The sequence below is a fragment of the Embiotoca jacksoni genome, unplaced genomic scaffold (assembly GCF_022577435.1).
Source record: "Embiotoca jacksoni isolate LCO1_2020_lvr unplaced genomic scaffold, fEmbJac1.0.p SCAF_18, whole genome shotgun sequence".
NCBI lineage: Eukaryota > Metazoa > Chordata > Actinopteri > Embiotocidae > Embiotoca > Embiotoca jacksoni.
The window spans coordinates 8,970,250-8,983,139 of record NW_027185318.1 but is presented as its reverse complement, the minus strand read 5'-3'; the positions used below and the strand labels follow the sequence as shown (position 1 = coordinate 8,983,139).

General features: G+C 42.8%; 1 protein-coding gene across 3 annotated transcripts in view; it reads left to right on the top strand.

Annotated features, from left to right (window-relative positions):
* The window catches only part of LOC138200118 (single-stranded DNA-binding protein 3), a 38,900-nt gene that overhangs the window by 19,513 nt on the left and 6,497 nt on the right, over positions 1-12,890 (top strand). For 2 of the 3 annotated variants that reach the window (XM_069152591.1, XM_069152590.1), the window contains exons 5-11: positions 5,379-5,468; positions 9,402-9,485; positions 10,864-10,923; positions 11,045-11,111; positions 11,703-11,767; positions 11,995-12,056; positions 12,520-12,565. In XM_069152591.1, the coding sequence (XP_069008692.1) occupies positions 5,379-5,468; positions 9,402-9,485; positions 10,864-10,923; positions 11,045-11,111; positions 11,703-11,767; positions 11,995-12,056; positions 12,520-12,565 (474 nt within the window). The remainder of the gene's footprint in view (positions 1-5,378; positions 5,469-9,401; positions 9,486-10,863; positions 10,924-11,044; positions 11,112-11,702; positions 11,768-11,994; positions 12,057-12,519; positions 12,566-12,890) is intronic. The other variant, XM_069152592.1, reaches the window with a different exon arrangement.

The following is a 12,890-nucleotide window of genomic DNA, read 5'->3' as shown; positions in this document are numbered from 1 at the left end:
CAGCCAATCAGATCATTAGTCTTTTGTTCTCTGATGGATTATTCATCAACAATGTGGGTTTGTACTGAGGACGCAAAGCAAGCAGGACATGGTGTCCTCTTGGGGATCCAAACTCTGGATTAAGACATCAGAGTTTGAAATGTTTTGCCACAAAGACGCCATGTTGCTAATGTTTATCATAGGAATCAAAGATTGTAGTTTTCTGCCCAAAGTGAGATCTAAACCACAGACTAAAGCAGATAACGCCACTCGGACCGACCCAGACAAAGTAGCTTCAGTAAAATTATCAGCCGAGCTTGCTACCACCAGCCAACTGAAACCTGCTTCTGTGTCCTATCAAGATTTTCATCAATGAATCTGCTTTCTCTCCCTTGCTCAATTACTTGGTCTACAAAATGTTAGAAATCACTGAAAACTGCAGAGCCGTAGATAGCATCTTCAGGTGGCGCTTGGTACATAATATGTTCATAGATTAGAAGACGGGATCAGTGACATTATTATTATTATTGTTATTATTATTATTAGGTGACAGGAAGCACAGGAGAGAGAAAGACTTGCAACAAAGGACCATCAAAACAGGGAAGCTGCATTTACATTAAAACCACCAGGATGCCTAATAACGAGTAGATGTGCAGTAGGAAGGTGGAAGCATGAGGACAGACGGTGGGAGAGCACCACAAAGCTCTCTGACCACCAAGGCGCCCAATCAATGTGTTGGTCTGAGGTGTCGTTACAGAACGGGAAACCAGTGGATGCTGTCTTGTCAAAATATCCATAAACCGTGCATGTACTCATCAGAGGAGCCCACAGTCAGACATTTTCATTCTAATTTGCTAGAATTACATATATTTTGTATTTATATAGTATATTAGTATTATTGTTGTGGATTTCTTGACTGTAAACTCCAATCTCTGCCTGTACAGGTTGAACTAATGAATTCACTGAACTGTCTTGCTGCAATTTTTGTGTGGGCAAAGAAAATCATAATTCATGGATGGTTAGGCGGTTGAATTTGAGTAATTGATTATTTTTTATACCCGTTTATTGTGTAGTTTTTCTTCATAAACTGAGTCAGTCATTAGATCTTTAAATGTGATTCAAAGAGGCTGGCGGTTATATGACGCTGTAAAATATGCTAAAGTTAGCAGTTCTCTATCCAAACTTACGGCAGCCACAATGATGACTTACAGTTCAGGTCTGTGGTCCAGATACTGTTTTTATTGATAGCCAGGTAACATTAAAAACATACCTCATATTTTTTCTGTGCAGACGTGGCTCCAGGACGCTTTGGCACAGTGTTTGTGCTGCACTGCCGAGGAAGGCCATTAAAATATAGTTTACAGTTTAAACAGTGTAAATATTCCCAGGCATTTGAAAATGTGTCCCGTGGGTTTTGTTGAACTTTCAGCCAGCTTCAATGAAAGAAACATATTCTTCTCCTTTCTGCTGCATGTCAGGCACTAAAGCGCTTTCAATTTGTGCTGCCACCCAGTGCTTCTTTTACGCACTCCCTTATTTACAGACTTTTCCATACATCATGCCTGAAACTGAACTAAAACATCCACTAATTAGTGCAGCATGTGTGTCTGCCGTGGAGTCTTCTGTCTTCTCGGACTTGTGTCTTTACATACCTGCATGTTCTTTCTGCATTAGCAGTCATTGTTTACCTGCACAAAGAAGAAAGAAAAAAAAAAATCCCGTAGATTTACTTTTTTCAATCACGTTACTCTTATTTTGCAAGATTTTCCGACACTTCTGAGGCAGGAGTTGAAATGGAAAGGTAGATATAGACAGTGCTGTGTGTGCCACTACAAAAAAAATAAAAAATAAAAAGCACTGTTGGATCTTTTTGTATTTCCCCAGGCAAGTTGGTTTTAATAAAGTCCAACTGCATACTAAATCTACCTTCCTCTTTGCTGGTGGCAACTGCTCAGTCTGCATGCCTTCAGCTTGCGTTCATTTTCTATCAGCAAATTGAAGAACATGGGAGCAGATAAATTATCCATTAATAGTCCATAACAATAATGTAACGGAGTGATTAATTGTAAACAGAAAAATCTCTCTGTTAAATTTGTTTCTCTTCTGTCTCACTCTTGTATCTTCTAACTCACTCTCTGGATCTCACTCTCTCTTACATCTTCTCTCTCTCTCTCTCTCTCTCTCTCTCTTACATCTTCTTGTTCTCTCTCTCTCTCTCTCTCTCTCTCTCTCTCTCTCTCTCTCTCTCTCTCTCTCTCTCTCTCCCTCTCTCTCTCTCTGCGTTCCTGGAGCGGGGGATGCCAGGGGGACAGAGTGCAGATAGGACCTGTCTCCATAGCAACAGCTTCTGCAAGCTGCTGACACCCTACTGGGGGGACTGAGGGGAGGAGAGGTTGTGTTGGGGAGGAATAGTACAAGGGTTGGGGCACAGGGAAGGTGTGTGTGTGTGTGTGTGTGTGTGTGTGTGTGTGTGTGTGTGTGTGTGTGTGTGTGTGTGTGTGTGTGTGTGTGTGTGTGTGTGTGTGTGTGTGTTTCTGTGTGTGTGTGCGTCTGTCTGCGTGCGTGCGCGTGATTGTGCGTGTGCCAGTGCCAAGAAAATGAACGTGGAGGGTCACGGATAGAAGAGAAGATGGAGAGAAAAGTGTGCAGAAGAAGGGAGGGAGGATGGAGAAGGAGAAAAAGAGGCAGCCGACCCTGCTTCTTCCCCAGGGACTCGGTGGCCTGCTCATGTTCACTAGCAGAATTAGCATAAAGATGGGGGGAGGTGTGTGATTTTTTTTTTTTTTTTCCCCCCCAGTTTTTATGTATGTTGGTTTCAGATAGGAGACGAAGGGCAGCGAGGGTATTTGTATACACGCGTGTAATTGGTCGTTGTTGTCCAAGCATACAGTATGTGTCACATGGATGCAGTGTGTTCGTTAGGTGTGCGTGCTGGTGGATAGGTGGATGTGCAAGAGTGTGTGTGTGTGTGTGTCTTGTGTATTTGTGAGAGCGACTCCCTCCTCTGGGTCTTAAACCCCCTCCCTGTTCTGTCCTGTAGCCTGCGGTTCTCCCCTGTCTGCCGTTCTGTACTGAAGGGCTGCACTTTATGAGTCTGTGATGCAACTCTTTGTGTGTCTGCGTGTGCGAGACAGCGCGTCCATGCGGTTGCGTGCATGCGTGTGTTTGTTCCGGCTTGCTTATGTAAGCACTCTGAACATGCGTCTCCTTCTATGTGTGTTGACAAGAATACAGTTATATCATATTTAACTCCCGGGCTGAATCATTCGCCCCCCCTTTTCTATCCTAGATTCTAGTTTTGTTCTTCCATACTGTTTGACTGACACACAGAAGGCTGGAGACGGTGCTGGTGTTGCACGTGGTAGTAGGATTAACATTAATTAAGCAGCTGCTCTCATCAGGTTCAACTTTTACAGATGTTTGTTGCTTTAAAACAATTCTGCCTTTGATCTCCTTAATTATAAAATTAGCAGATACTTAATGAAAACCTATTAATTGATGTCGTACTGTTCGACATTATGAACTCAGAGCTAAATATATTGGGGTTTTTTGTGTGAATGATCTGTAATGGTAAATAATTAGTCATTTTTAATTGATAATATAAAACATTTTGATGTCTTTAATTATACAGTAATAGGTTAGACATTACTTTGCAAAACAAAAGAAGCATTAGCTCTATGCTGTCCCTCTTTCTTAAAGCAGCATTTAATGGGTACGAAACAGTACAAACTCTACTTATTTGCAGATGGCTTGTTACTATATTTAAACATTTAATACTTATTAGACAACTTAATTCTAATAGATGAGTTTCTTGAGCAGTTTAACTGATTATTTTCTAAATAACTCGATGTAAATCATATTTCGATGTTGAATGGTAGCCTGGTACTAATCAGATTTTTTTTTTTTCTGATATAGCCAGTGCTACGCAACGCATTATATATCCCTGTTTATGTTTATGTACACCAAGTAAGAAAAATATTTTCAACAATTTAGATTTTTGGATGTGTTTTGCCATGATTGCTGAGCTGTAACAAACAAACACAACATTTTGATCACCCCCTGGTGGCTGATTGTAGTATAGGTCATAAGCCCCGCCCCCTCATAAGTGGGACATGCCAAACCAAAAACTCTGTACCAAAAAGTCTGTCCCAAAAAAGTACACCTCAAATACATTTTTCCTCAAGATAGTTTCTGTAATTTTAGGTAGTTCTTATCACATTGATGTTTGTTGAAGTGTTAATTTTTATGACAAGTTTGGTAAGAGCTGGAACTCGATACACTGGCGTTACCCCTCGATCACTACTGCGCAGACTTCGGTTAAACATTATGTCACCCTCACAGAGTGGCTGCGCCAGTGTTTGGGATATTTTGGCTTTACTTTTGTACGGTGGGTAGAAGTGGAGGCACGTCGTCCACCTTTTCATACAGTCTATGCTACCAAACTGGAAACTCCCAATGTAGTGTTCCTGAGTCATCAACCATACATTACCATATTATCAAGGTCCATGGAAGGTGTCTGTCAATATTAATCCGATATTTTTACAAGTAACCAATCCCAGAGTTTGGTGGAAACATAACATCTCAGAGGTTAAACTTCCGTTGTTCATTATATAACCAATAAAATGGAAAAAATAACCGTTTTTTTTGTAGGAGATGGGCAATAATGAAAAAAATGCAAACTGAATATAATCCTATCAGTCATCATATCAATGTACAATGTTGGTCAGGACATTACATTTCATTTCGCTGACGCTTTTATCCAAAGGGACTTACAACACACTGATGGTACACCATCGGGAGCAATTTTTTTTTGTGTGTGTGTTCAGTGTCTTGCTCAAGGACACTTAGGCGTGTGGACAGGAGGAGCTGGGATCGAACGACCAACCTTCCGATTAGTGTGCAACCCACTCTACCGACTGAGCTGCAGCCTCCCTAATACACCCCTAATACTCCTCAATACACAGTAATTTATATCATAGCGTAGATCGCAGGACCGATGCAGTCTGCTCCCTTCACACTGAAACTTTTCTTCTGCCGAGTATGTGAGTAACATTCTGGTGGTATTTTCCCTGAACACTTGTTCACCTCTTTCGTTGTCTACAGAAAGAGAGGAGGTGGCTAACACATCTCTGTAGCGTAGAGAGAGGAGAAGAGAGTGGAGTTAACAGTTTAAAGGTTGCAATAGAAGATACTTCCTTTGAATTAACAATTTAAACTTTAAATGGAGTGGGGTGAGAGGGGGTTAGTTTGCAATGATTGCCGGTGCAGACACTGCCCCCTGTAGTAATCTGGTGGTCAGTGCATTATACATGAATATGACTGTAGAGCAGTACGACACGCACACACTGGCATTCGCACATAAAACACCATATTTTAACTGTTTTATCTGTGTGTTTCAGAGCGCTGCAGCAGCGCCCAGCCCAGTGATGGGCAACATGCCCCCCAACGACGCCATGCCAGGCGGTCCCATGCCCCCGGGCTTCTTCCAGGTATGACCCACCCTCTCTGTCCTTCACCTCCAAACACACTTCTCTTTATGTCTTACCTTGCCTCTGTCTCTCATCCGTCCATGTCCGACTCCCAAAAAAACAAATAATCCAAAGTTTTGAATATTCTTTCAATTTGATTTCCAGCAGTAATAGATGGTGGAGAATTCATCCTCCTACCGATAACCACTTAGTTCTTCGGTTTTAAGATGAAAATCACTAGAATTAGAGTAGTTATTCTGATTCTTCTTTATACTTTTTCATTCATGTTTATCGTTATTACTGTAATTACGATCTTTTTCGAACCACACTTTACTGATATTCTGTGAAAACAGCCAAAACGACCAAAGAAAACCAGCTTTGTTTCCTCAGTGACTTTGCATGTTTTAAATAATCCTGTGTTTTAAATGATTTATTTAATTTGAGAAGAGAGAATTTTTCGAGAACTGAAGGTTTTCTGAATTTTGAGATATGTGGCTCTCACTGGACCACAGTGCTATTATATGATTGTTATGATCTGATAAAATAGTTTATTGTTCAACTGATCACACATTTTTATCATATTAATGAAAAGCAACCCATAATATTTGCTAATATATTGTTATAAGACAATCCAGTATCAGTTGGGTCTCTACTAATTAAGTCTTTAACTGTAAAATCAATAATGGAGTTTGATCAGATGATTCCACAGTTACAGTTTGGGTCTCCGACCCTGCCACTTCTCTTCCCTTTTTTCCCCCACATTTTCCCAAACGCTGTTTATACCACTCTTGATATTTACACCCACCAGCGCTTCTGAAGCTCACACTGTTCATTCATCTGTGGCTCTGCTCTCGCCGAGCTGCTGTTCAACCCATTTGTGATTCAGCCGTCCCGTATTCATCCTCTCTCCACTCCTCCATCACCATCTCCGTCTGTCTCTGACCTGTCCCGGCTCTGTGAAGGGAAAGGTTTTAGTGTGGGAGATGGCTGTCTGAAGAGAATGAAGAGAATGAGACACACAAACGCACACAGATACACATACAAGCATGCGTGCACACGTACACAAACAAACAAACACGCACACACACACACACACACACACACACACACACACACACACACACACACACACACACACACACACACATCTGCTCCGTGAGGCAGTGGTGTGATGGACAGCACTGGCATTTGGCAGGCGGCACGATAAGGTAGTGGAGAAGAGTAGCGGCAAAAAAAGCGAGTGACACTATAAGAGAGAGGGAGGAAGAGGGGTGAGTGGAGGAAGAGGAGGAGGAGGAAGAAGTAGAAGAAGAGAGGGAAATGAGAAAGATCAGTACCACCAGGATTGTGGCCCAGTGTTTGTGTCTGTGGCTACCTACCACCCCATTGTTTGCTGGCTGAGAGCGAGGACGGTAGTGGTGGTGTGGGGGGGGGGGGACTAGTGAGAATACGACTATGAATAAGCAAGGGGATGGGGGGTGGGAGGGGGGAGTGACGAGAGACACATGGAAATGCTATTTTTAACATTGGTGGGGGAGTGAGATTGGGCGAAGGTTTGTGTGTGTGTTTGTGTGCATGTTGTGTTCAAGGGACCTTATTGTAACACAAAGCTTTGGTTGTTTGCTGCAAATATGGCTCGTGCTCATCTTTAAGGCAGTGTTGTTTGAATTATTTTTGCTAGCAATGCTGTTGTGAATGTCAGACCTGACACCTAAACAATACCTCTTCTGTTGCTCCACTCTGAAAAATGTATGGTTTTTTTTGTTTTTTTTTACAAACTCTTTATCATTTAACAGAGGCCACATGCGCAAATGTTAGGTGCCATTGAAACACAAGCGTCTTGTCTGATCAAAGAATGAAAAAACAAGATCAGAGCTGCCACTGCAAAGATTTGTTTTGTTACCAATAAATCTGTTTTCTATTTTTTTTTTGTATTCAAATGAGTGGCTTTGTCTTTAAAATGTCAGAAAATAATGACAAATCGTCATGACAGTTATGCAGAGGACATATCCTGTTTTGTCTGACCAGCAGCTCAAAATCAAAAGATATTACAATTTCTAATCATACCTCAGAAGAGGCAGCAAGTCCTCACAGTTAAGACGTTGGAATCAACAAAGGTTTGGCCCCAAAAAAAAAGCTGAATTTTTTGATACTCAAAATAGTTGTTGATTTAATATTTTCTTGGTGAGTTTTCTTTTGTGATACTGACCTTATTATGTTAGTCAAGTAGCATTGAAAACGGTTTCTTCCTCAATTCTGTCATCATAGAGTGTCATTAATTTAACTGACTCAACTTTTAGCAGGACAGAAAGTCTGCACACTTTACATGTGGTTAAAAGAGAGAACTGACATCAGATCAGTCCGATTAGAATTCAATTCAATTTTATTTGTAAAATCACCATGTGACATGATCCCAAAACACTTTACAGTCATAAATGAACACGCAGCAAGGAAGCATGAGAGAAGCCTTATTAAAAATGACAATATTAAAAAAAGTAACAACCCAAGCCTACAGCAGTGTGACTATAGGCCGATAGCTATTGCTAAAGGTTTCATCCATTCAGTTGACATAAGAAAATATTAGGTGAATCCCTATTACAAACCAGATAGATATTTGATGTGGGCTTTTGATACTTGACAGTTAACTTGTCAATACTTTCAATACGTTTGATTGCTGTTTAATCTGTCGTTTAGTTTGTCTATCAATTATTAGATCTACATAGTATCAGAAAATTGGTTGTCCGACCAGCCTAAACTCTGGTGGAACGAGTGACTCTGGACAACAAGAGTAATCGTTGCGATCACTTTTTCAGCAGCTCATTCATATTCTCTTGGTCAGCTAATTGGTTAATTGACTAATCTTACCACACACATTACCACATTACCAGGGAAGTATTGAGATTCGATAGCCATCCCTACTCACACATTAAGTGTTTATATTTAGTATTATTGCTGAATATTAAAGATGTGGCTGCTCAGACTTGATCTTTTTGACATGTGCTTGGATTCTACCTGGCTGCCACAACAATGGTGTTAATTATTAAGGCCTTTTCCGACAAATGTCAGTATAGTTTATGCTGTCAGAACCACACGCATGCTTTCACTGGCTAACTGTAAGTACATATGCTCCCAGACTCACTAATCAATGTGTGTAGTCTTTGTGTGTGTCCGGATGCCTAAGAGGGATCCATGGAAAATTCCATTGTCCATCTGTAAATCAGCCAGCTTTTGTTTTCTTCGGACAACTGGAAAAGGAAATATGTAAAGCAATGAAGGCAGCGGCCGGTGATAGAGCAGAAAAGAGACTGTTGCATAATAACTTATTTATTAGAGGTCGTTAACCTCTTGTCCCGGGGTGAAAAGTCGGCAATAAGGCGGCAGTGTGTCAGAGAAGCGGAGCGTTTGCTCACAGGAACATGGTTTTATGTTGAAGTCGGCTTACAATGAGCAGGAAAAACTTCCAACCTTTACTTGTTTTTGTCATCTCTCTGGTTTGAAGTTGCCTCTAGTGTCTGTCCTGCTGCGGCCACTTCTGTTGCAGCGAGCCTTTGGTAACACTGCCCCCATGTGGTTCAGAGGAAAACATCTAATCCACTGACTAAAGTGTCCCGAGGATCACCTCTCCTGGTGTAGCCACACATGATGAAGGCTGTCCAGCAAGATAGCAATGATTTCTAGCAGCTCGGTTGGACTCAAGGACTTTTAATTGTGTTTTTTTGTTCAGGAGTCCCTTACTTAACCGCAGATTTGAGAGGATTTGCCCAAAATGTCCAGCGTTTTTTTCCACTTTCCTGCTTCTCTTCTTCCTCCTCGAACTAAAGACTCGTCACTGCCCCCCCCCCTCCCCTCCCCCATCGTCTTCCTCTTTCTTATAATTTTGATTGGGTAATTCCTCCAGGTGTAAACCCCCATTTTGCCCCCCCTCCCCTCTGATATCGCTCTTCTTTCTTAAAGGGACCACCCGGCTCTCAGCAGTCCCCTCACGCACAGCCCCCCCCACACAACCCCAGCAACCCCATGATGGGACCCCATGGCCAGGTAAGATACAAACACTTTCTCTCAAACACCCCTCTCCTCTTCCATTCCCTTCTAAATCCCCCCCTCCACACGCACACACACACACACACACACACACACACACACACACACACACACACACACACACACACACACACCCGACCCCTCACCCACACACAAGCTTGTTCTTTCCATTCACCACTTGCAACACCATCTTCTTCTTCTTCCTCTCCTGCCCTTGAGCCCTGCGAGCTCTAGTTTTGTTCTGGCTAACTCCCCGTAGATGTCGGCCCCTCCAGTTGCCAGCTCCTTTTTTTTTTTTTTTTTTTTTTTTTTTTTTTTTTAATGAAAGCCGAGCATCCAGAGGCAGCAGGGCCCGCTCCTCTTCAAGGCCCAGAATCATCTGTCCCTGTGCGGGATGAATAATTCACTCCTTGCCCCTCCCCCGGAGCAGCTTGTGGGGGGTTGCACACTTATCTTCTCCTCCACTCTTAACACACACACACACACACACACACACACACTTGCACAAACGCACACGCACTTCACTCTCTGTCTCTCTCTCCTCCCTCCCCCCCCCTGCTTACTTGTTCGAGAACCTTATAAATAAAACGGGATAGGTACTATAAACACGTCACGTATACGTACAGAGCACATGGGTACGTCCATGCAGTGACACTTTCCACACATTTATGACAGTCAGAGGTTTGGGTTGCTGAAATTGCCGACGAGGCGTGTTCACATCTATCCAGCCCGTAAAACTTTCGTCCTCAGTCCGTTGTGTGTTTCAGCACTTATCCAGAACGGTAGCTACAGATGCCACTGTGGAGGTAAAGCTAACCCTTGCCCATTAACTGCGGCAGCTCAGCTCTTCATTCTTGTGGTTTCTGGTTTCCGTCTTGTGTGCGAGAGAGTGTGGACATGCTTCCGGTACGGTTTTGAACGGTGTTGTTGGCCTGAGGTGTTTCTAACTACGCCAGGCCGACCACAGGCCGAATCAGCTTACACCACAGCGAGAGCAGGCAGGCCGTGCAGGGAGCTGTGTGAGCACTGCCTTTACACACAGAAGAACGTGCGCGCACGCATACGCACAAATCCATGCTTTGAGTGCATATTGTTGGTATACCGTGAAAAATCATAATGCACAGACTCTTGTGCTTGTGTATTTTTTGGGGTTTCGAGCTGATATGTTGCTGAATTTGCAGTTTTTTCAGCGCCATCCTCCATTCTCCAACCCCACTGTGTCCATCTGTGTGTCCTCAGCGCTGGCCGTGTTTGGGTGCTTTTGGACTCATCAATAATGGAAATGTCGTTTTCTCTGCGTCCCTCTTTCCCCCATTTCTCCCGCCACCCTCGATTCCTCCTTCTCTTCCTCCTTCCCCCATTTCTCTCTCTGCAGCCTTTCATGTCACCGCGGTATCCAGGTGGACCGCGCCCCGCACTCCGAATGCCAAACCAGGTACCGATATTGATTTTTCAGTGTTTATTCAGTTTTATGTTAATTTTGACAACTCTTGAGAGTCCATGTTGCCATGGTACGCCAGTATTTTGATCACTCTCCATGTTTGTTTTCTTGTCAGCCTCCTGGAGGAATACCAGGATCTCAGCCTCTCCTGCCAAACAGTTTGGACCCAACAAGACCGCAAGGTAAGGTTGGAGTGACGGTCATAGTCAGAGGCCCGAGTTGGGTGACTTGGTATAAAATATGCTCATTTTGCTCATTCATTCTGTAACTATTATTTTCGCGATTGCTGAATCTTTCAGTAGAGTTTCAGCTAAACAATGATTTTGTCAGTCTGTAAGTTTGACATAAAAAAAAAAAAAAAACACCGAAGGAATATATTCTGTAGTGATAAGAGGTTTTCAAAAAGTAACACACCCTCATATTGGGGAATCCAGAACCTAAAAATATTAACCATTTATTGACTTTTTTTTTTGGTAAATAAATTAATGAGTAATGCAAAAAACTAAACTCTACCAACAAAGTTTTGTTGCTGTGATTATTTCCTTTCCCCGGTGTCCACCGGACACGTGCGCGGCTCACGAGGGGTCTTTGGTGAGTTTAGCAGCAGATTACAGCTTCAGGGGCCAGAAGGTTACAACTAATGGGATTAGGATGAAGCATTGTCTGTGGCCCGTCTTAATTCCTGACTTTAAGAGACGAGACGGGGATTTACACGGGTATGAGTGTGAGGTGCGTCGCAGTCCGTGTGTGACTCCCGGGGTCTGTTCTTGCAGGACATCCTAACATGGGTGGACCAATGAGAATGAACCCTCCTCGAGGAATGGCCATGGGCCCACAGGTACGATGAAATTAACAAAACACACACACACACACACACACACATCTTGTAGATATATTAGAATAAAGATAGATTTTTTTTTTTTTCCAGTTCAATGACGTGCGTGTCATGCTTGCGACTTCTGCTTTTGCAGTCACAGAAATCCAGTCAAACCGTTCTCTTTTTGAGAATCAGTAACTTTCGCTTGGCATATTCTGACAGCGGGTCTTTAATGTATTGTTTTTCAGAATTATGGCGGCATGAGGCCTCCTCCCAACTCAATGGGCGGTCCCATGCCAGGAATGAACATGTAAGTCCCGTGAATTGCTTCATCCGTAGCATTAGCGTCCCGGCATTAGCTTACAGGTAGCTTCAGCAGCCGGCATCGACACTTCTCCTCCTCAGTCAAAAACGTTGTTCCGTCGTCTCCACTGCTTTGCTTCTTATCTCAAGTTCAAGCTGCTGAAGTTGTTTTTGTTTATTTAGATTTTTGTTTGTTTGACAAACTACAGAACCATCCATTATTAAGCGTTTAGAGGTATTAAGAAATAGGTTTGAATGTAAAATCTATCCCCCCCCCCCCCCCCCCCCCCGGCTTCCACCTTTGCAAGGACTTTATCATTGTCTCAAAGCAGCTTTATCTCTTATCTTTTGCTGTATCTTCTTGAAGTTATTTATGTGCCATCTCCACACTGTTGTCACCTTCCCATATTTTCCTGTTTCCCTTCATTGGTGTGTCACTCTCACGCTCTATCTCTTTGTCTTTCCCTCAGGGGTCCCGGAGGAAGAGGGCCTTGGCCAGGACCTAACGCTAACTCTGTGAGTCAGAAGCCCTTTTTATGTGCACACTGAACACATACACTGTAGGTGGTGGGCAAAGTAAAAGAAACACTCGATCTGTGTCACGCCAGCTTTATGTTTTATAATTTAAGTGTATTATAATAATAACAACTTCATTCCTATGGTACTCAATAGCTTTACAAAGATCTTCACAGCAGTTAGGACGTCCAGTTTTGGTTAAAAGAGAGACGTCAGAGAGATGTTGTAATTCGTTGTTTTCCAACAGTCAGTTTTGGCGAATGGTTCTCGCGACTTGGTCCGTTTCTATGATAGATGTTTCGAAGGTCTTTTGCTCGACAGTGAA